The 24,712-nt window shown below is 51.2% G+C and overlaps 1 protein-coding gene across 5 annotated transcripts in view; it reads left to right on the top strand.

The window, feature by feature from the left end:
- TTC3 (tetratricopeptide repeat domain 3) overlaps nt 1–24,712 on the top strand; it is a 1,911,479-nt gene that overhangs the window by 1,636,646 nt on the left and 250,121 nt on the right. For all 5 annotated transcript variants that reach the window (XM_078656864.1, XM_078656865.1, XM_078656863.1 and 2 more), the window contains one exon: nt 16,350–16,735. In XM_078656864.1, coding sequence (XP_078512990.1) covers nt 16,350–16,735 — 386 coding nt within the window. The remainder of the gene's footprint in view (nt 1–16,349; nt 16,736–24,712) is intronic.

The raw sequence follows: 24,712 nt of genomic DNA, 5'->3' as shown, positions 1-24,712 counted from the left end.
TACCGTCCAAACCGCCGCAACCAGGTGCGCCCCCACGTCCTTTGATCGCACGCCTCCTTCACTACAAGGACCGCGACACTGTGCTACGCGTGGCCCCGAGAGAAGGCGCCGATCCGCTATGAAGACAAGAATATCTCCGTGTATCCTGACTTCACGCCCACGGTGCAGCGTGCCAGGTCCACCTTCCTGGGGGTGAAACGCAAGTTACGTGAGAGAGACTTGAAATACGCTCTTCTGTTCCCTGCCCGCCTTAAGATACTACACAGTAACAAGACATACTTCTTTGACTCGCCGGAAGAGGCGGCAGAGTGGATGGAGTTGACGCTAACTCCGCCGACCTCGCAGGACCCTTTTATGACCGCTAGGGGAGACGGCCGTCGGGGTCGGTCAGATCGGAAAAGCACCCCTTCAGACGCTGGACGAGCCCCACCGCAGAGGACAGCGCCGACGGATGCAGCCGCTACGGACCGTCCAGCACACCGCACACTGGTGGTGCAATTGACGGAGGAGGCACTCGCCGCCCATGATGCGGGCACAGCCAGAGACCTGATTAGCAACTCTGACACGCACACAGAAGTGTCAGGATCGGCGGACAGCTTACAACTCTTCCCCAAGATCACGGCGCAGACGGCGGAAGAATTTTAACATCACCATCGTGACCGCACTCCAGGTGGTAATGTATTGACTGTATCATTCCTTGCACACAGGTGGGTTGCTTGAGGGCTTGGTTTACTAAGGGCCGCCGTGCCACCGCATGCCAGTACAAGTACGGCGCTAGTAGTCTGCGCCCCCCACCGCAGGCACATGGAACTGTTTGACTTCTGCCCCTGTTGGGCATCATGGTTCGGACCTCGAGCCCGTTGGCCTGGGGACCTTAGTGTTCGGGGATTACCTGTTTGCTTGACACTCCTCTTCTGCAATAAGATGTACCAGGCGTGTGCGCCCACATGCTCATTTTTGCCGCGCTACACGACCAGACATGGGGCCACTTAATGTTTATAACTTGTGCACCTGGAATGTGCGGGGCATGGGCTCGATTCATAAAAGACACAGGATACTCGCCCAGCTAAACCGTAGGGGTGTTATGATGGCCTGCCTACAAGAGACACACCTGAACTGTGCTGAACTTCTGAAACTGCATAAGAAGTGGAAGAGCCAACTTTTCGCTACGTCCTATTCTGCATTCTCTAGGGGGGCCGCTATTTGGCTTCGTAATTCTGTCCCCTTCAAGCCACTAGAACAAAGAATTGACAAGGAGGGTAGATATGTATTTGTGAGGGGCTTACTGGATGGGGCTACTGTTGTGCTTGGCTGTGTGTATTCCCCAAACTCGGGACAATCAGATTTTTTTATAAATGTCAATGGGGTCCTTGCGGATTGGGCGGATCACCAGTGGGTGGTTGGAGGGGACTTCAATGCTGTGTTGGATGTTGCCCTGGACAGATCACACCCCCCACTACACGCCACGGAAAGCAGAAGACAGGCGGATGTGCTGGCACAGTGGGCGGAGGGATGGGATCTAGCAGATGCATGGCGCAGTACACATTTACAGGACAGGGAATATACCTTTTTCTCCCCACCGCACAGACTCCACACCAGGATAGACCGCATTTTTTTTCCCGTTCCTTACTAGGATCGGTTATTCTGGCCCAGCACATGGGGAAGACCCTATCTGATCACAATCCTGTCGAGCTGACTTGGCAATGGGGCCGACAGACGACCCCAATCCCGACCTGGAGATTGCCCACGGAGCTGTTGGAAGATGCAGTCTTCAGGTCAACTATGGCGGATGCCATTGAGGGTTATTTTGACACGAACACTGATACTGCCAGCTCCCGACAATTAGAATGGGACGCCTTTAAAGTTTTCATCAGAGGGGAAGCGATGGCCACTAGTGTGGGCATGAGGAGGGCAGTCATTGCAGATCTGAAAGACGTGGAGGGTAGACTGGCAACGCTGGAGTGTGAGGTCCGGGCGCGAACACACATTTCACGCCACTGCAGGACGCGCATGTACGACACGCTGAACTGCTAGAAGACTTGAGATTGTTAGACTACAGGGAATACACAACTAGACAGCACACACAGGCAGATAGGTCGGGCACTATGCTGGCCCGTATCATACGTGACTCCCCAGTGCACCATCCCATCCTAGAAATACTGGACCAAGAAGGCATATTAGTCTCGACTCAAGTAGGAATCAACGCCGCATTCGAGGACTATTACACCACGCTTTACAGCCCACACAGCTGCCTCTCACAGACCGCATTTGAGGGATTCATGAGGGATTTAGAACTACCCAAACTCACTGACAGGCAAAGCGACGATCTGAAGCGTAACATTTCTATTGCGGAGATTAGACAGGCAAAACGCGCACTCCCGAGAAACAAAACCCCTGGGGCGGACGGCTTGCCGGCCGAGTTCTATACCACATTCATGGACCTGCTAGCCCCGCGCCTCCATGCCATTTACATAGAAGCGCTACGGACTGACTGCTTGCCGCAGTCCTCCCTCCAAGCTTTGATAACCTCCCTCTTAAAACCGGGTAAGGATGGACTGCACCTTGCTAGCTACAGACCCTTATCTCTACTTAATACCGACTACAAGATTCTGAGTAAAGTGCTAGCGACGAGACTGGCACAATACATCCCGCAACTGATCCACCCTGACCAGTGCGGATTTGTGCCGGGCAGGAGCACGGCCATGAATCTTAGACGTCTAGCCCAACTGATGCTACGAGACCCGACAGCCCTAGGCTCTGAGGGATGCATCTCTTTGGACCTGAAGCAGGCCTTCGATTCCCTCAGATGGGATTTCATGTTTGCTGTGTTCACGAAGTTCGGAATACCTCTCGAGTATATAGCGTGGGTTAAGCTACTATACACACACCCCACGGCTCGGGTGCGCACATCCAGATACATCTCAGGTCCCATAGCCATAGCAAGGGGTACCAGGCAGGGTTGCCCACTCTCCCCGCTCCTCTTCATTCTGGCACTTGAACCGCTGCTCTGTAAACTCCGGACTGTGGCCCCCTACTGTGGCATTCGGAGGGGTGAGACAACACATATAGTGTCCGCCTATGCTGACGATATTATCCTATACCTACATAACTTACGGGGCGACCTGGACCCTATCCCTTCTATATTTGAGGACTTTAGATCGTTATCTGGCCTCACCATAAGCGAACCTAAGTCTTACGGGTTTACCTTTGCCACCGCTGACTCGAATACGCCACTGCCCTTTGCGCCACACGCGTTTCAGATGGCGGATACTACCTTCCGATACCTCGGGATACAAGTTTACAGGGATGCCGAAATAATGATTGACGGCAACCTCGGAAGGGCTATGAGGACACTTAAATCTCAGATACAATTCTGGTTGTCACTCCCTATATCGGTGGCCGGCAGGATAGCCATTTCCAAGATGGTGATGCTTCCCCGTCTCATTTACTATTTCACAAACCTGCCGTTCCTGATCCCTGACACGACGTTCAAGACACTAGACACGCTCCTTACGGAGCTCACATGGGGACAAGGGCGGAGGCGCATAGGCCTTGCTAAGCTGCAGCTCACCTCTGGCACAGGAGGTATGGGAGTACCAGACTTCAGGGCCTACAACTTTGCATGTCAACTGCAGTGGCTGGCCTATTGGCTTGCTGGTAGAAACCTACATGACATGATAGAAGACGATCGCTCTAAAGGGAGGATTCATGCCCTGCTCTTACCCCGCTCGGAACTGCCGAGAGACACCCCACCGCTTCTCCGACTTGCAGTTCACTACTGGCGGAAGGCGGTGAAGTACACGGCCCGATGTCATCATATGCCCCCACAATTCCACTACTGGGTATGCCCCTGGGGTCGGGACCGCTCACAACTCACAAACTAATGCCATGGCACGACGCAGGTGTAACACACATAGGAGACCTTTTTGCTGAAGGGCGGATGCTGTCCTTTGCAGACTTCAGGACCGCACATGGCATCCCTGGGGGATCATTCCTTATGCATGCTGGCATCCGACGCTATGTATTGGGAAGGTGGGCGCCCGGGGGAGTGGAACCACCCACGAACCCCTTACTGACGATGCAATACCTCATGGGAACGGGAAGTCATCTGACTAAATGGCTCACTGCTAGCATTAGAGCAGGACGGGCGGTTTCACTGTCGCCTCTCAAGACCAAGTGGGAGGGCGATATAGGGAGGCCACTACGGGACAAGGAATGGGAGCGGATCCTTCAATTCCCCAAAAAAGTAGCTAGGAACCCCAAATTTAAGTTCATCCAGCTAATGGTGCTGCATAGAGCATACTTAACACCACACCGTATACACGCTATGTTCCCCAATGCAGCTGACACCTGCCCTAAATGCGCTATAGATGATGCGTCACTGACACATATGTTGTGGAGCTGCCCCAAACTGGGCTATTTCTGGACTACTATTAATGACTCGCTCACGGACGCAGGTGCGTTGATACAGACGCTCACCCTGGAATACACGCTCCTGGGGTTGGGCCCAGCAGCGCGTAAGAGGAGCGTAGCAACACGTTTTGCTGATTTAGCCATGTTACTTGCGAAACGTGCCATCACGATGAGGTGGAAGTCCCCCAAACCACCTGACCCCGATTTGTGGAAAACGGAAGTGATACGCTGGGGCAAGGCAGAGGGTGAGGCGCTACAGCGTGAAGAACGCAGAGGCCTCAGGAAAACACCGATCTCATTGGACTGGTTTACCATTCTAGGGAGGTTCGAGACAGGGGGTGATGAAGAGTCTGATATTTCAATACCGTAAACTGAACTGTGTCTCGCTGTCGGTGGCCTTCCATGTGCCGTGCACAAAAGTGCTGCACTAGATCGTGATACGGGGTACTCCGTGATACTATTGCTTATGCCACTGACTGGTTGTGTAAAAATGCATATTTGAACAGATCTGCTTGTTGGGTGCGACCTAGTACTAACTGCTGTATACGTGCGTACAAAGGGAGTGTCTAGGGTGGGATTCTTTCTGTGGGTGGCGGGAGGGAGTTCTTTCACTTCTTAAGGGGTTTGTTAACTACCTGAAATCACAACAAAAGTTAAATTGTATGATGTACCTACTGTTACTGAGCCCGATGGAGCTCCCTTACTTCTGCTTATGTCCTATGATAATACCACTGTAATGTTGCTCTGACTACCCTGCCAATAAACAGATTTTTAGAAAAAAGGTATCCAGGGCATAGGTGTACCCAGGGCCTACCAGGGGCTGCAGCATGTATTATGCCACCCCTGGCTGGCCATCCAAAACTGACACAACTGGCTGCATGACAGCTGGGGCAAGGTGGTGTAAACACCCTTTGCTGTAGATATAGTATACCTATATCTATCCCTAAAATGGACACATATATTCCCATCAGTCACTCCTATGGAGGGCCTTATCAATCCTGAAGGCAGAGTGCTTGGAATTATGTGAGATGGTGCTCTGGCATGAGCTGAGCCCGTTTGCAGCTTGCGGAACCAAGTCCTAATAGCTGTTCCATGATAACGCTATACCATATACTCTTAAGTGCATTATAATCTTCGCGGTTAAATGCTAACTCTGGTATAACATTATCAAAACATGTCGAGTAAGGTGTCATACGAATTGGAATACTACCCCCTCGCCAATTCTGGCGACGGGGGTAGCATTCCACCTTCTAGAGGGACACGACATGTATGTAACTGTGAACCCCATGTGAGAAGTTGGCCTGATATATAGTGCTCACTATTCTAGTGATCACTCTGTATCATTCCAAACGACCCTTATTGATGATTGGTTGTAAGTCAACCTTATAGACCAGCTATCCTAGTAGCGTGGACAAGAGCAGTCTTTAGGCTAAACTCTAGAGGGCGTGTTAAGCCAGCTGTTTTACCATCACATATACCCCTTGAACACCAAGTGAAAGGACACCACACAAGTTGTTATAAAAATAAAGGATATTTATTAATAACAAGTCTACCCTGAACTCTTTATGAGTCAGGGAGCGAAGCACAATACAAAACTCTTACGAAGATACTGCAAGTTGCACAAATAACACAAATGCCCGAGGGGCACGAAAAACCATATACTCTAAAAGTGGAATGCGTAATACTAGCAGGTAAGTAACACGATCCAGAGGCTTCAGGACCGCTAGGACTGCCTTACTGAACCCTCAGGTTAGGAGCAGGAGGCCTAGGGAACCCGGGTGCAGAGTGGGAACTCTTAAGCGGGATGCGGGACAAAGTCTATGGATGCTAGTATTTCTAAAGTTACTGTTTCCGGACGAATCCGACTAGGTAGACTAAAAACGAAAAAGGATCTGGACACTAGGATAGTGAACCTGTGCTGGAGCACCGAAATGCTCGAGTTACCTAGCCCAGGGGCTGCGGCTGCATAGGGTTCAAAAGACGTCGGGAATCCAGTGAAGATGTTCGGTGTGATCCAAGGCTGGATCAGTGAAGGAGACTACCTGAAAGCAGAGGGGACTCAGTTCTCAATCACTAGCCAGTGATCATGTGGGCACCAGGATGGCACCGGATGAAGTCACCGCGATCAGGTGAGTGGGTGACGCTGGACTCTGCAGTCACAGGGGCCATGAGGCGTTGTCGGCGTCCAGGCTGGAGGTGCGAGCTGTCCCACGATGGTGTCTGCTGTCGGCGATGCTGGATCCAAGATTGGAGCAACAAACCTTGGCAAAGGCAAGCCCACGCGGTGGAGTCAAAATGGCGTCTGGAGTGGACCAGGAGGGTCCAGGGCACTTCTTGTTGGACAAGGAGCAAGGGCCAGTCTAGAGGACCTAGACCAGCGGTGAAAACGTCGTGGTACATCGTCAGGAGGGCCACTAGCCAACGGGCAAGTGACCGGACAACGTGTCAAGCAGCAAAGGATCAGAAGGGCCCCACGCAGATCTCGTGGATGCTGGGGGGCTGGACTTCGGTCCTGGAGCTGCTTAGGGTTGGGGCTTCTCAAACCCCAGTGCACTCACTCGAGGGTCCCTCGGCGGTCGTGCTGGTTAAGCGTCGTGCAGGTCTTGAAGATAGCCGGTCCCACGGGTCTCGTTGCACCCACGAATCTCAGCTGGGCTGATGATGCAGGTAGAGGTCAGAGATGGCGGGGAATCCGGGTCTCGTCGAGCTGGGCAGTCTTGATCCGGAGGATGGACGTGCAGCAAACCGCAAGCGCTTAGATGGTGCCTGCTGGTGCAGGGTGGCTACTCCTTAGCCACAAGGGAGAGTCTTCAGAGAATGACAAGAGTTCCTTTCGTGGAAAGTAGTTCAAGTTTCAAGATGATCCAATTTGGGAAGGGTGCCCGCTCCTACCTTTATTCTAAAAAAAGGGGCTGGCACGCGACTAGGTCCTGCCCATGGGTGGGACCAGGAGGGGGGTGGTTACACCCCTCTCCTTTGTCCGGTTTCTCCCCAGCTCAGGGGCTGGTGTGCCCCTGGAACTGGTTTGAGCCGGCATATGCACAGTGATCACCGGGGTGCCACTTGCAGTCACCTTCCTCTCAGCCCTGCCTACCTGGGATACACAAAATCCTGTCTGGGATGGTGCTGGCACCGCCCCTGACAGGAAACCCTTTGTCCAGGCCTCCCTTGCTGGAAGGACTCCCAGCAGCAGGAGGTCAGACTTGTGTCTGTGGTGGCAGCATCCATTTTGTGATGCTGAGGCTTGAGTTAACTTTAACAGGGGTTCACAGTTACATACATGTCGTGCCCCTCTAGAAGGGTGGAATGCTAACCACGTCGCCAGAATTGGCGAGGGGTTAGTATTCCAATTCGTATGACACCTTACTCGACATGTTTTGATGCTATGCCAAAGTTAGTATTTGACCGCGAGGTGCATAATGCACTTAAGAGTATATGGTATAACGTTATCATGGAACAGCTATAAGGACTTGGTTCCGCAAGCTGCAAACGGGCTCAGCTCATGCCAGAGCACCATCTCACATAATTCCAAGCACTCTGCCTTCAGGATTGATAAGGCCTGCCATAGGAGTGACTGATAGGAATATATGTGTCCATTTTAGGGTTAGATATAGGAATACTATATCTAAAGCAAAGGGTGACTACACCACCTTGCCCCAAATGTCGTGCAGCCAGTTGTCAGATTTGGATGGCCAGCCAGGAGTGGCATAATACATGCTGCAGCCCCTGGTAGGCCCTGGGTACACCTATGCCCTGGATACCTAAGGTATACTGTACAGGGACTGATAAGGTGGCCCAGTACCAATTGGTAAATGCACCTAAGGTACATGCTTGTCAATTTAGAGAGAGAACAGCTAGGCTGTGGGTCTGATTAGCAGGCCCACAGCCAGGGAAAGTCGTAAACCAGTGAAGCAAAAAGCAAAAATCTGGGGTGGCCATGGGATTGCAGACCCCACTCTCCTACAGGGGCTGCTTATAGTGTGGTGCTGACGAGGGCGGACAAGTCCTTGGCTCTTGAGCTCCCCAACGTGACTGTGAGGTCTAACATCATCACTGAGGTCCTTAAACTGCAGGTAAGCTCTTCGGAGCCTCTACTGACGTTTAATAAGACTCTCACGGACGTCCTGTTGGGCACCTGGTCCAGGCCCGCTACAGTCTCCTCTGTAGATAGGAACGTCGCCAGGTGCCACCGCCCAGCTCCGGGCAACGCTTGTTTTCTGTCCACCTACCCCACCCCCAAGAGCCTGGTTATCCAGGCCTCTGCTTCCCTGTCCGCATTCCCGACTGCACCTCCAGATCGTGAGTCCAAAAGGTATGAACAGTTTGGCAAGAAACTGTTCTCCTCCCTCAGTTTGGGTTGCGGTCAGTCAACACCGCTTGCCTTTTGGGCCGTTACACCCACTCTCTGTGGGATACGGTTGCATCCGTGCTGCCGGAGTGCCAGGAGGGGGCCCGGGTGAAGCTCCCGCAAGCCCTTGCGTAGGGAAGAGACGTAACGTAGTACTCCATACAATGTGGACTGGATACCAAGGACTCGCTGGGCAGGGCGATGTCAACGACGGTGACGGTTCGCCGCCACGCCTGGCTGAGGTCCGCCAACTTCTCGGCAGATGTACAGAACACCCTTATGGACATGCCGTTCGATGGCAGCCACCTCTTTAACCGCATGCGTGCGGGCGGAATTCCGCTCGTACGCTGACTTTTTCAAAAGCGCACTTTACGTGACGAGCTGGGCTCGTCATGAGCGTGCGAGGAGGCTACCTCATGACGAGCCCAGCTCGTCATCAGCGTCGAAGGGGTTAATGGCAAGGCAGATCATGCGCTTGAACGCTTCATGGACTCCAGGGCTACGGCCAAGTCCTTGGGCCAGTCGGGCCAGCGTCAGAAGCAGTCTGCCTTTCGCTCCTTTCGTGGCCAAGGAAGGGGCGCCCCTTCACATCCTGCAAGCCAGAGGCCGCAGTCCAACATCTAGCACGGCGGCGGACATGGTAACCGCCGTGGCGGTGCCAGGGGACAACGGCGAGGCCAGTCGACATCCACCCCCGCAGCATCTGCCTCAAAGCCTTCCTAGTACGAGCTTTCAGGCCCATTTGACGCCAGTGGGGGGCAGGGTCCGCCATCACCTCCTCCACTGGCGCAACATCACATCGGACAGGTGGGTGCTGCAAATCATCCGAAGGGGTACTCCCTCCCCTTCGAGGCGACCCCTCCAGCCATGCCACCGCAGTACCACCGCGTGTCGGGGATCACTTGCAACTTCTGCATGAGGAAGTATCGGCCCTCTTGGCCAAGGTGGCCATCGAGCGCGTTCCTGGGCCAGAAGTAGGTCTTGGTTGCTATTCCCACTACTTTCTGGTCCCCAAGAAGGGCAAAGGGGGCCTATGCCCTATCTTGGACCTGCTGAACATCAACGGCTTCCTCCGGAAGGAGAGCTTAAAGATGCTGACTTTGGCTCAGGTCTTGGCTGCCCTGGACCCAGAAGACTGGATGGTAGCGTTGGACTTGCAGGACGCTTTTTTCCACATCCCCGTCCTGCCGGCCCACCGGCGTTACCTGCGGTTCACGGTGGGCCACGAGCACTTTCAATTCACCGTGCTCCCCTTTGGCCTTACCAGCCCCCCGTGGGTGTTCACGAAAGTGTTGGCGGTGATCGCAGCTCATCTGCGCAGATTAGGGGTGTCAGTCTTCCCCTATCTCTACGACTGGTTGTTAAAGGCGGGCTCGCCCCAGACAGTCGTCAGCCACCTCCAGACTACGGCCGACCTCCTGCACTTGCTCGGGTTTTCCATCAATGTGCCGAAGTCACACCTGTGTCCCTCTCAAATGCTCCTCTTCATCGGAGCGGTTATGGATTCGGCGCAGTTTCGGGTTTATCCTCCCGAACAGCGGGTTCAGGATATTCAGGCTCTGATTCCGATCTTTCAGCCTTTATCCCGGTTCTCGGTCAGGTTGACTCTGCGGCTTCTGGGGCTGATGTCCTCCTGCATCCTTCTGGTGCATCACGCCAGGTGGCGGATGCGGGCTCTGCAGTGGGACCTGAAGTTTTAGTGGGCCCAGCATCAGGGCAACCTGTCCGACCACGTTCTGATCTCGGAGGGCACTGCGAGGCAGTTGCAGTGGTGGCTCACGGACCGCGATTGGGTCAGCGGCAGATCCCTCTCCCTGCCCCAACCGGAGCACATATTTGTGACGGATGCGCCCCTCCTGGGCTGGGTGGGGCCACATGGGAGAGGCGGAGATCAGAGGCCTCTGGTCTCCGGCGGAGTCCCGGCTCCACATCAACCTTCTGGAGCTGCGGGCGATCCGGCTTGCACTGAAAGCATTCCTTCCCTCTGCCCGGGGAAGTGTGGTGTAGGTGTTCACGGACAACACCACAGCCATATGGTACTGCAGCAAACAGGGCAGGGTGGGGTCGTGGACGCTCTGCCAGCAGGCTCTGCGCCTCTGGCAATGGCTCGAACACCAGGGCCTCATCCAGGTGGTTCAACACCTGGCAGGTTCCCTGAACGCCATGGCTGACGAACTCAGCCGTTGGTGCTTGATGGATGGATCACGAATGGCGTCTGAACTCGGACGTGGCGCAAGGTCTTTCAGCAGTGGGGAGAGCCTTGGTTAGATCTATTTGCCACAGAAGAGAACGCGCAGTGTCATCAGTTCTGCGCGTTGGAATATCCAAGGCAGCGCTCGCTCAGCGACGCTTTTCATCGCGAGTGGCGTTGCGGTCTATTATACGTCTTTCCGTCTATACTACTTATGCACAGAGTGCTGAAGAAGATCAGGCGCGACCGGGCCCAAGTCATCCTTGTGGCTCCGGACTGGGCTCGAAGGTACTGGTATCCCGAGCTACTCAGCATGTCATTCGATACCCCGATTCGTCTGCCTCTTCAGAAGGACCTTCTGTCGCAGCATTAGGGGACGGTCCTCCATCCGAACCTGTCCAGCCTCCACCTCCATGCGTGGAGATTGAGCGGCGGCAGTTGAGGCCATTTGACTTGCCTCCTGAAGTCTGTAATGTCATTCTGGCAGCCAGGCGTCCCTCCACGAAAACGGTATATGCCTGCAGGTGGAACAGATTTGTGGCATGGTGCACAGCAAAGGCTGTGGATCCCCTTTCTTCCCCTTTTTCTGAGGTTCTCCTCTTTCTTCTTTCTCTTGCCCAGCAGGGCTCTGCTCTGGGCACTGTCAAAAGCTACCTCTCTGCCATTTCAGCCTTCTTAAGGCTTCCTGTTCAGTCTTCTCATTTCAAGTCCCCTGTTTTAAATAGATTATTGAAAGGCATCTGTAGGAGAGTAGGGTCTGCTTCCTATGGTCACCCACACTTTTTGCTTTTGCTTCACTGGTTTTCGACTTAGGCTGGGCTGTGGTCCTGGGCTGGGCCTACTAATCAGACCCACAGCCCAGATGCACTCTCTCTAAATTCACACCATGTACTCTAGGTACATCCACTATTGGGAATTGGTTCACCTTGTCAGCCCCTGTAGAAGTGTACCCTAGGTACTCAGGGCATAGGTGTAACCAAGGCCTACCAGGGGCTGCAGCATGTATTATGCCACCCCTGGCTGGCCACTCAAACTGACACAACTGGCAGATCACTCAGCTGGGGCAAGGTCGTGTAATCACCCCTTGCTTAGGTATAGTATTCCTATACCTACTTATATATAGACACATAGTAACCTATAAGTCACTCCTATGGCAGGCCTTAACAATCCTGGAGGCAGAGTGCTTGGTTATGTGTGAGATGGTGCTCTTGCATGAGCTGAGCCTGTCTGCAGCTTTTGGAACCATGTCCTTATAGCTGTTCTATGATATTGCCATACCATATACTCTTCAGTGCATTATGAACCTCGCGGTTAAATGCTAACTTTGGTTTGGCTTTATCCAAACATGTCGTGTAAGGTGTCGTACGCTTTGCAATTCTGGCGACGGGGGTAGCATTCTACCCTTCTACAGGGAGAAGACATGTTCTTGCTGACTATCCCGGTTAAAGTTAACCAGAGCCCAAGCGTCACAAAATGGACGCTGCTGCCACAGACACAAGTCCGACCTCCTGCTGCTGGGAGTCCTTCCAGTCACAGAGGTTTGGACAATAGGTTTCCTGCCTGGAGAGGTGCGAGCACCTCCCCAGACAGGACTTTGTGTATTGGGACAGGGAGGGCTAAATAGAATGAGACACTGCCTGGGGCACACTACTTGCTCCATGAATACCCCAGTTCCAACCGGCGCGCAACTGGACAAAGGAAAGGGGGTGTAACCACCCCCTTCCTGGTCCCACCCATAGGAGGGACCTAGAAAGTAATCCAGCCCCTTTTAATTGTATAAAGGTAGGAGCTGAGCCCTGAGACTTTAATTTAATCCTGAACCGAAACTTGACACGAAACTCTGGACCTTCGACGTTCTGCTGAAGCTGAAGACTGAAGAATCTCCCTTGGGGCCAAGGAGTGACCACCCTGGGAAATCAGGTACCATAGAGCAAATCAACGGCTTGCTTTGTCGATGCTCCCGCCAGGACCCGAGCACAGAGCCTGACAAGACCCAGACTTCCAGACCTCTCTGACCCTCTCTTCACGCTTGCAGCATAGCTGAAATCCATGGAGGTGACGAGACACGTGGGACTGGACATCTTGAAAAGCCTGCAACTTGCTAACTGTGCAGCTCCTGAGGTATCCTCGAAGCTGTGCACTGGGGATTGAGAAGCCCTGAATCCGAGCTCCAACTGCACCGAAGATCAGTCCTCCACACTCCACGAGTTCTGCGTTGGGCCTTTCTGCTTGTGTTCTGCTCAACGCGTTGTCCGGTTGCTGGCCCGTTGGCTAGTAGCCTCTGTGACGACAATCCTTTTGAACCAACTCGCTGTTCTGGTTGCTCCAGACTGGCCCTTGCCTCCCTGCAAAGTTGAGGCACCTCAGACCTTGCTGGTCTGCACCAGAAGCCTTCTTTGAATCCTCCGTGGGTTGCCTTTGCCAAGGCTTGTTGACTCCAATCCGGAAGTCGACCCCTCCATCTGCGAGAACCTTCGTGGGACAGCTCGCCTCCAGCACCTGGTCGTCCTCGACACCTCCTGGTCCGCGTGGCTGAAGAGACAAGCTTCAAGACAGCACCTGATTGCTTCTCGACGTCGTCTGGTTCCATCCTGGTTCCACCCGGTCACTGGCTAGTGACCCAGACTCTGTCCCCTCTGCTTTCAGGTCCTCTTCATCCTCGATCCACCCTTGGATCCACCCGGACATCTTCCTCCTGGTCGCCTGCAGCATCTTTCTTCAAAGGCTCCATAGGCTTCAATGGCGAAACCCGACACATCTTCACACCTATGCACCCGCTTCCTGTGGGTGAGGTAACGCGAGTACTCCGTGCTCCTAAGGGTATTGACTATCCAAGTGTCTAGGTTTTTAGTTGTTTCCTCCTAGCTAAACTGGACGTGTCCTAAATCGTTCTTTATCTAACTTCTAAGTTCCCATTGACTTTACATTTACTCTCGCGTCTGTTTAAAGACACTGCATGCGCCGCCTGTGGACCTCCTACTTCTAAACTAAGGTTCAGATAGTGTAGCCCCAGCGATTCCCTAGGCCTTTCCTTTTCTCGTGACGTAGTACTTTTACCACTTTCTTAATATATGGTTTGCTTCGCCTCTAGGGCCTAACTGTAAATTGTGCAACTTAACGTATCCTGATTAAGTAACTTGTTATGTGCTTTGGTCTCTGATCTCATAAAGAGTTCAGAGGAGTGTGTTAGTAAATAAATACATCTAATTTTATATATATCCTGTGTGGTGTCCTTTCATTTGATATTCAAGGGGTTACATATGGTAAAACAGCTGGCTTTACATGCCCTCAAGAGTCTTTTAGCCTAAGACTGTTCTGTCCACGCTACCACTAGGATAGCTGCTCTATAAGGTTGACTTACAACCATCACCATAAGGGTTGTTTGGACTGGTGCAAGGTGTTCACTAGAATAGTGACCATCATATACCAGGCCACCTTCTCACAGCATCTCGCACATGTTTTCTCCTGTTCCTTTTGTGATGCCTCAGTGGGACTTGAACCTAGTTCTGACTTATTTTATGTGCGCTCCCTTTGAGCCACTTCACAATTGTCCTCTCCGTCTTCTTACTCTTAAGACTGCATTCCTGGTTGCCATCACCTCTGCCAGGAGGGTGAGCGAGCTCCAGGCTCTTTCTTCTAAGCCTCCCTTCCTTTCCGTCCATCCGGACAAAGTTGACTTAAAAACACGTCCCTCTTTCCTGCCCACCTTCTTTCCGCCTCCGCATCCCTCAAAAGAGGAAGAGGCTCCACCGTCTGGACCCAAAAAGTGCGCTCTCATTCTATTTGGACCAGACACGCCAGTTCCGGGTGGACGACCAGCTCTTTGTTGGTTACGTGGGCGCTAAGAAGGGACAGGCGGTGCACAAACAAACCATTTCTCAATGGGTCGTTTTGTGCATTAAGGCCTGGTATTCTCTGGCTAAGGAGGAGCGTACTGTGAGGCTGCGAGCCCACTCCGCTTGGGCCACGGCAGCTACTACTGCCCTGGGTCGGAGAGTCCCCTTGCAGGACATCTGTCAGGCAGCTACATGGGCCTCGCTGTACACGTTTGCTAGACATTACTGCCTGGACAGCCAAGTCCAGAGAGATGGCTTTTTCGGCTGTTCCGTTCTCCCGGACTTTCTGGTGTGATCATTGGTTCGCAGACCCACCGCCGGGGTTGGTATTGCTGGGGTATCTATTCTAAGGTAAGGAATCTAACACTAACCTGTTTCTTTCAGATGCACAAGTTACTTACCTTCGGTAACGATATATCTGTAAGAAACAGTAGTTAGTGTTAGATTCCTTACCGCCCCACCCATCCTCCCCGTTCTGCGAACCGATATCTAGGGTTAAGGACATCCCTTTTCAGGGCCCTAGTTTCATGGCACCAGTGTCGGTTTTTATCATGGCTCTGCGTTTCTGGCGTGGAAAAGCTGTGTATAAGAACTGACGTCAGCGCACGAGGCGGCGCCTAAGTACTACGACGACGTCATCCCGGCGCCGACGACGACAGCTGCTGAGCCGCAGACGACACCTACCGACGTGCAAGGGTACTGCTACGCAAAACTTTCCGGATCCAGTCTGACGCCTGGGGATATTCTAAGGTAAGGAATCTAACACTAACTACTGTTTCTTATAGATACATCGTTACCGAAGCTAAGTAACTTGTGCTTTAAAAGCTTTCCTGGCAACCAGTGCTGCTTTTAAACTGACCTCAGGCTTCAGCACTGCACAAATGCTGGTGCAGAGTATCTGCTGGCCTCTAAACTTCCATGCCCCAGGATACTGGAGACTTCTAGGTAGTTTCAATCCCCTGCCCTACTACATACTAGGGGCTTATGGGTTAGGTCATGCCAATTACAGGAGTACCCCACCATACCATAGTGTACCCTTGTGTATGTTGGGTGTCTTAACTGTATTCTAATGTGTTCCTTTTAGCTTGGCACTGGCCTTGGGCCTGGTTAAACAGAGCCCAGCGTCAGTCCGTCAGTTACCACCAGTTCCAGTCAGCAAAAAGTTGGGGGGTGCCCAGGGCACAGGATGACTTTGCAACATTTCCGGATCCAGTCTGACACCTGGGGATATTCTAAGGTAAGGAATCTAACACTAACTACTATTTCTTAGATATATAGTTACCGAAGTTAAGTAACTTGTGCTTCTGGTGGATACTTTATCGACCTGCAGATTCCCCACCTGTAGAACAATCCCCAGGCATCTGACTGGATCCTGAAACTTCAAAGATCGTTATTGCAGGTAAGTAGCATTTTTTGCTTAGCCTATGAGTGGGAAAGCAAGGATTAGAAAAGGCTAACTTTAGTGCGCACTGTAGGTGATCTTTAGAGTATTATGGCAAAACACGATGAACATTGTAATTTCTGTGATAATTTCACTAATTTAGGTTTATTTTCATTACAGATAATGCAGTCCAACACCGTAATTGATTATCCAGCTGTCCTTACATATTCTGCTGCATCTCAGCTACATAATTCTTTGTTTCCTGAATATTCAAGTCATATCAGTCAAGGTTCTGTGCCACAGAAGGGAAGCAATACAGGAACATCTACAAACTCAAACCTTTTGGATAATGTTTCTGGTGGACGTCCCTCATCTAAGCAAGAAGCTGTCAACCAGTCTTTTCAACCAAATGTGAATAATCCAGACCTAGGTGGAAGCAGATCTATGTCTGATATTCAGCCATTGGCATCCCAGGTAGTAAATGCTGGCATTGCAAAGAAGAACCAGAAGAATCCATATGATAAGCTCATTTCTCAACTAAATGCTATATTTCCACACTACGATGGGTAAGATCCTTGATGTTGTAATGTTGGCTTCTACTGTTCTCTGTATCATTTATGTTGTTGTGTGGTACTTTTTTTGCAAATGAGACGCATATAAGAAAAGCACAATATCACATAATGAAGCAAAATATTGGTCAATAATAGTGAGCAGCAGAAATAATCTGTGTATTATGTGAGATACAAATACGAACATAAAAAATAAAGAACGACAAACACATATGCAACTTCGCAGCTTGATATACTAAAATGGGAATTATTCAATCCTAGTAAAGAAAAATCAGGTGTTGCACAATAGTGTCCTGCATTCTGTTGTTATGCACACAGTTCAGATGCTAGATTTTTTTTTCTTTTAATGAATCATAAGCGGATATAGTTTTCATATAAGGAGGTATGGTTTGTAATGCTGCACTGAGAGGGGCTATGCATATTTTAGAAATGCCTACCAGTAGTACGTTTTTGTAGTCTTGCCCTTATTGTACCAGAAAATGCACTAGTTGCTTGAAGTAATTTTCTTTGAAGTGTTTAGAGTCTTGGTTGAGCCTTTGCTGATGGTGTACTCTTTTTGCCAAGGAGCTGATGTATGCTTGCAGTTTTACATTTGGCTCTAAGATTAAGTCAGAAAAGTTGGTAATATCGACCATGAAAGGGTAGTTGTTCAATAGAGAACATGTGTTCAGCCTAGCATGGACTGGGACTTAGTTGTTTACAGAAGAGATCAGAAATAACTGGATACCTGCTAGAACTTTGGCTACGAATTCAATGTCTCACATTTTCGTGTACAGCTCATTATCCTCTCCAAGGTAGGTGGTACCATATAGAGGTTGAAAAGGGTGTGAGAGAGCCTGGACACTTGTAGAACACCGTATTTGAGCCCTCTGGAGTTGGAGAGTGGAAGATGGCCATGGTTTCACATGCTAACACTGATTCTCGGGGGAAGATGAGAAGGACAGAATTCTGCTCCTCTAAACCTATTTCTGTCATTAAGACTTTGTTGCACCTAAAAGTGATTTACAGTGTCAAATGTTGCCAGCAGACCCAGAAAGATCAGTAGGCCTGAGTTGTCTTTATCTAGAATCTCTACTGTATCATCAGCTATTTTTAAAATCGACATTTCTGTGCTGGTCTGAAACCCATTTGCAGTATGTAAAAGAGTCCTTTTTCACTTTTGAACATATTGAGCTGAATCTACACAACTTTCTACTACTTTTCCTAGGATGAGGAGAGTAGATTCAATTGAAATTATTTCGATAGTCTGCATCCACTCCTGTTTTGCACTACTTGGCAGCAATATGATCATTTTTAAATAGTCTGGGGCTGAGCATTATGAAATGGAGAGTCATCCAGAAGGGCATAACTGAAGAATTTACTGCTTAAAGCAGTGTCAAGAGAATAGGTTCAAGAAAGTGTAAGGATGATGTGGTTTTGGCATTGGTGATTAGCATTTCTGATCGGTTGCTACTCTAAAATATGAGCAGTGTACTTTGAATTTTTGTACGTGACAGTTTTGAGAGTCATTATCTATCTTTTTGCACCTGATCTTCAAAAAAGATGGCAAATTTGTTACATGGAGTATGGAATGCTTTGTGTTACCCGTGACTTTGTGACTCCCTCAGACACGGTCGCTTCCTCATCACGCTGCCTCCCTGACCTGACTCCAGATTGGTATCGTTATCAATAGCCCACCGCGTGCATTTCAGATGCAATAATGACATTATATTCAGCATTGTACGCCAGATCGCGTTATATCGCCTTTAAACCTGCTGTGTTTCATATTACGAATTAGCATATCACTGCGAGTCGCCCATAGCGTGCTGCAACGCTCTTGTAACCCACGCTGCCTTTATTGTCACTGTGTGCCTCCTGACTGTATTATCATTATTTAAGCGTTTCACCATCTTTGTGTCCCAACCCTGCATCGCCTTTGGCTGACTGCCATTTTAGCTTGATTGTTGTTGTTGTTTGGCCTCCCCTCCACGGCTCTCCACCCCGCCTCCCAGCTGCCCCTCCCTTGCCCCTCCCCTCCACTATCCGCATATGACAGATGCATTATCGCGCAGCGGTCGCGCCCCTTGCGCGCCAAAGGTACGCCCGTCTGCGCCTGGACCGCGCCCAGTGCCAGACCCCCTGGTCCTCGCCATACCCACCCCACTCGCTTTACGTATAACGCCGCCACTCTCCACGCCCTTAACCCCGGACACACACCACAATGCTACGTAGCTGCCCCTGGACGTATCCACGGTCCCTTCGCCTGCCGCTCCTGCAAATTTACCAGCATCAAGACCCATACCACATCCACTAACCCCAAACACAGCTCCGACTCTAACCACCTGAAGTGCATCCTGCTGAACACCCGCTCGGTCCACAGACACGCCACTGAACTCTGGGATCTACTCGACACTACATCACCGGACGTCGCCTTCCTTACTGAAACATGGATGAACGCATCATCAACACCCGACATCGCCATTGCCATCCCGGACAATTACAAGATCATCCGAAAAGACCGCACCGTCCAAACAGGAGGAGGCATCGCCATCGTCCATAAGAACACCATCAAAATCACGACCAACTCCAACGATAACCTTACAACCGCCGAACACCTCCACTTCCAGATCCACACCAACCCTAGGACCACACTCAGAGGCACCCTCATCTACAGGCCTCCAGGAACCCGTAAACAATTCAGCGAAGACATCACTGACTTCATCAGTCCACATGCCCTCGCCTCCGAGAACTACATTCTACTAGGAGACCTCAACTTCCACCTGGAAAAGAAAAACGATAGCAACACCACCACCCTTCTTGACAACCTGGCCAATCTCGGCCTCAAACAACTTGTTGACACCCCCACCCATGTAGCCGGACATACGCTCGACCCAATCTTCACCTCCAGCAAACACATCTCCTTCGATCACACCACAGCTCTCCATTGGACGGACCACTGTTGTGTTCACTTCAGCTACAAAACCACCTCGACCCACAACCCCCCACCACCTATCCCCCAAAGAAGATGGAACAAAATCACCAACGACCAACTCCTCACATCGCTCAAGCAAAACCCACCCGCCCTCTCTTCGGGCCCAAACCAAGCTGCCATCAAATTCAAACAATGGATCACTCACAGCGCTGACGAATTAGCACCCTTGAAAAACCATCACACCAAACAAGACAGCAAAAAGGCCCCCTGGTTCAACGATGACCTTAAGAAATCCAAGAAGCTATGCCGTACTCTCGAGAAAACATGGAGAAAAAACCCAACCACCGACAACATGACCACCTTCAAGGCAGCCACCCGCAAACACCACCAGCTGATTCGATCCACCAAGAAATCAGCATTCAAGAACCGACTCGACAACAACGCCCATAACAGCAAGGAACTATTCAACATCGTCAAAGAATTCACCAACCCCACCGCAGCCTCAAACGACATCACTCCCTCCCAAGACCTCTGCGACTCGTTATCCTCCTTCTTCTACAACAAAATTGCCGACATACATAACAGCTTCGAAAATAGCTCCAACGAGCAATCCTCTCCACCCCCCCAGAACCTAAACCGCCCTCTAACAACCTCAACGCCTGGAACCCAATCACCACTGAAGACCCCATCCGCCTAATGAATTCCATCCACTCTGGCTCGCCAACCGACCCATGTCCCCACCACATCTACAACACAGCAGACTCCATCATCGCACCCCATCTCCGTGAGGTCATCAACTGCTCCTTCAACTCTGCTACCTTCCCAGAAAGTTGGAAACATGCCCAAGTCAGCGCCCTCCTGAAGAAACCCACAGCAGACCCCTCTGAACTTAAAAACTACCGCCCCATATCCCTCCTCCCATTCCCGGCCAAAGTCATTGAGAAAGCCGTCAATAGCCAACTCGCTGCCTTCCTCGAATCCAACAACTCCCTCGATCCCTCACAGTCCGGCTTTCGAGCCAAACACAGCACCGAAACAGCCCTCATCGCAGCAACAGACGACATCCGAACACTACTGGATAACGGAGAAACAGTGGCCCTCATTCTACTCGACCTCTCCGCCGTCTTCGACACGGTCTGTCACAGCACCCTCATACAACGCCTCAACAACATCGGCATAAAAGGAAAAGCCTTGGAATGGATCATCTCGTTCCTAGCTGGGAGAACTCAGAGAGTCCAACTTCCCCCATTCAAATCAGAGGCCACCGAAGTCATCTGTGGTGTACCACAAGGATCATCACTCAGTCCCACCCTCTTCAACGTTTACATGAGTCCACTCGCTTCCATCGCACGTCAACACAACCTTAACATCATCTCCTACGCTGACGACACCCAGCTGATCCTTTCCCTCACCAAAGACCCCAACACCGCCAAAACCAATCTTCACGAAGGCATGAAAGAAGTAGCCATATGGATGAAAAACAGCCGCCTAAAACTTAACTCAGACAAAACCGAAGTGCTCATCCTAGGATCATCCCCCTCTGCCTGGGACGACTCATGGTGGCGTTCGGATCTGGGCCCAGCACCCATACCCACAGACCACGCACGTAACCTGGGCTTCATCCTAGACTCCTCCCTCTCGATGACCAGACAAGCCAACGCCGTTTCATCTTCATGCTTCAACATCCTACGCATGCTCAAAAAAATCTTCCGTTGGATCCCCACCGAGACAAGAAAGACTGTCACCCACGCACTGATTACGAGTCGACTAGACTACGGAAACACCCTCTACGCCGGAATTACATCCAAATTACAGAAAAAACTCCAACGCATCCAAAACGCATCAGCGAGACTCATTTTGGACATCCCTCGCCAAGATCACATTACCGGCCACCTGAAAGACCTCTACTGGCTTCCCGTCAACAAGAGAATAACATTCCGTCTCCTCACCCACGCACACAAGGCCCTCTACAAACTAGGACCCGAATGCCTCAACACTCGACTATCCTTCTATACACCTACCCGCCAACTAAGATCCTCCAATCAAGGCCTCGCCGTAGTTCCGCGTATCCAAAGATCCACCATGGGAGGTAGATCCCTCTCCTACTTGGCAGCCAAGACCTGGAACTCACTCCCCACTCACCTCTGCCTTACACAGAACCACATCTCCTTCAGAAAAGAACTTAAAACATGGCTATTCGATAAATAATGAACCCCCTCCCCAAGCGCCTTGAGACCCTCTGGGTGAGTAGTGCGCTTTACAAATTCCTGAACTTGAACTTGAACTTGAACCCGGTCATGGGCAGTTGTGATGTACCTCACATTATCACTTTTTATTGCTAGCTCTCTATTTTCATAAAGGAGGACTTGGTTTCAAAATGTGTTTTAACTATTTCCTCCTGCCCTCGGTTTAGCTAGGCTTATGTAGGGAATAATTTTTTACCATATATATTGTTCATCTAAAATATTCTTATTTTCTCCGATGAAGGTCTGTTATTACCATTGTGCTGATTTTTAAATCTTATCCATTTTTAGTTTTCTTCAGGCTGCTGTGTTCATGAGTCTTGTCTCTATATTTTGGTCACAAAACTATGAACTTTTTTGTCTGGGGTAATGCCTTCTAGGGATGAGGCTATGTCTTGGGCCAGAGTAGTATCATTGATGCTATTGTGTTCTGATGGATACTTCTACCTGTTCATTCCTCATCTCTGTAATCTCCTCCATTCGCAGTGCTGAATTTGTAAAAGTCAAAGTAGCTTTTCTCTGCCAGCAGGGGACATACAGCTCCAGATCACACAGAGGCATCAGTCCAGACATGACAGGATGCTGTTATTCTTCCCACTTTCTAGTGCCGAAGAAAGATGTAGGACTCTGTTCTATTTTAGACCTGCACGCTGACCAAGTCGTGTCTGCCCTCAGTCATGGAGTCCGGATGGTTGCGTTGGACATTCAGAATGCCTACTATCATATAACCGTCTTTCAGACCCATTGGCACTACCTGGGGTTTGTGGTGAGATACGATCATTACCAGTTTTCTGTGCTCGCCTTTGGTCTATCCAGTATCCCTCGCGTGTTCACAAAAGTAATGGCGGTGATGGCAGCACACCTGTGGAGGTCAGGAGTGCCAGTCTTCCTCTACCTCGACAAATGGCTGTTGAAAGCAGGTCCGCCACAGGAAGTCTCCAGCCGCTATGGCGAACCTCCTGTCATCTTTGGAGTTCACTGTCAACATGCTGAAGTCATACCTGACAACTTCTCCGACTTTCTCCTTCGACGAATCCCATAACTGCCAAGGTTTCAAATAGTTTCTGTGTGACAGTTTCTGAGTGACATTTTCATAATTTCAGTGAAATTATGAGTGACATTCAGCGACTGTGATTGACACTTTCTCGCGACAGGTGTGTCACACATTCTTAGAGGATGGCAGAGCCCCCAGCCTAGGTCGGACACCTGTTGCCATGCGGGTCTACAGAGAAACAATAAATGAAACAAAGAATCTGAAAGAAGCAGTTTGTTATAGATTCCTTACCTTAGAATTACCCCCAGGTGTCAGACTGGATCCGGAAAGTTTTTCGTCAGCAGTACCCCTGCGTGTCGAAAGGTGGCGTCGGTCAGTTCCACGTTCGTCGTTGGCATCGTGGTTGCCAGGATGACTTTGCAGTAGCTACTGAGACGCCGCCCTCGCACGCTGACGTCAGTTCTTTCTTTTTCCGCGCCAGCCAGCGGAGATCTGGAGAGAGCGGTGCCTCCATTCACTTTTTGACTGACTTTTTCTCAACTTTTGTCGACATCGTTTTGCTGAGTCTTCGACTCCTGGTGCGCCCGGCTTTAAGGCTTGCGGTTCCTGTAACCGACTGATGTCGGTAACGGATCCGCACAACCCCAAGTCGTGCTCCGACTGCCAGACCATGAATCCGAAGTCTTTGTGGGAGCGGCCCCGAAAGCTTCTCGAGGCCCGGCAGTCGGCTCTGCGCCGTTTGAGGTCCTGGTCGCGTGGGAGGTCGAGGAACAGGTCGCGGAGCCACCACCATCATTATTCATCCAAGTCTTCGCACTTGCGGTCAGGTAAGTCGAGGAACAAGAAGAAGTCGAAGAAGCATCGTCGCTCTTCGACTTCTCCCCGTCCGTCGGCCGATGCAACATAGGGTGCGGTTGGTGCCCCTCCCGCGGCTCCGCATTTGAAGCCTGAAGGGTCCACTCAGGCCTTTCCCTCCCCCCCCCCCCAATCCACCACAGCCCCCTACTTCAGCAGCCGTCAAACCCTCCTAGTCTGACCTTTCAGGGCCACCAAACGCCAGTGGGCGGCAGGATTTGCCATCACCTCCCCCACTGGTGCATCATCACGTCGGACAGGTGGGTTTTGCAGATAGTCCGGAGGGGCTACACCCTCCTCTTCAAGACTACCCCTCCATCCATGCCACGTCAGTATCATCGCGTGTCGGAGGATCATCTGGTCATTCTCCAACAGGAAATATCTGATAGAGACTACTAGCCGCAGATTCCTTAACTTAGAATTATCCCCAGGCGTGAGACTGGATCCGGAAAACTTTCTTTGCCACAGCATCTCTGCACGCCCGGGGGCGGTACCACGTGACTCCGCCCTGACGTCGTCCTCAGACGTGACATCAGCAAGGTCACATAAACCCCACCCTGGCGCGCTGACGTCAGTTTTTCTCTATTCTGCGTGCAACGCGGATCCGGATCATGTCCTGACCTGTTTTCAAGTCTTCTTTTCACGCTTTGCGTTTAGGAACAGCGTCCAAATGCCTTGGGCTTCAAGACGTGTACTTCTTGTGCACGTCAGATGTCGGCAACAGACCCTCACCCTATCTGTATGTGGTGTTTGGGCGAGCACCATGACTCTTTGGACTGCGACGCTTGTCAGCACCTCAGACCGAAGTCCTGGCGGGAGCGCTGGATGAAATTGCTGTCGGCCTGCTTGTCCAGGTCGGTCTCGTCCCAGCTTCTGTCCCCTACCTCAGGAGCCGCAGTTTCCGACTGTGGCATCGCCCTTCGCCACGGCCCCAAGGGTGTCGCTCGCCCGCTGGTAGGTCCTGCAGCTTG

This window comes from Lissotriton helveticus, chromosome 8, assembly GCF_964261635.1.
Source record: "Lissotriton helveticus chromosome 8, aLisHel1.1, whole genome shotgun sequence".
NCBI classification, from domain to species: Eukaryota; Metazoa; Chordata; class Amphibia; order Caudata; family Salamandridae; genus Lissotriton; species Lissotriton helveticus.
The sequence above is the reverse complement of the archived record's forward strand: the minus strand, read 5'-3'. Positions and strand labels throughout refer to the sequence as shown.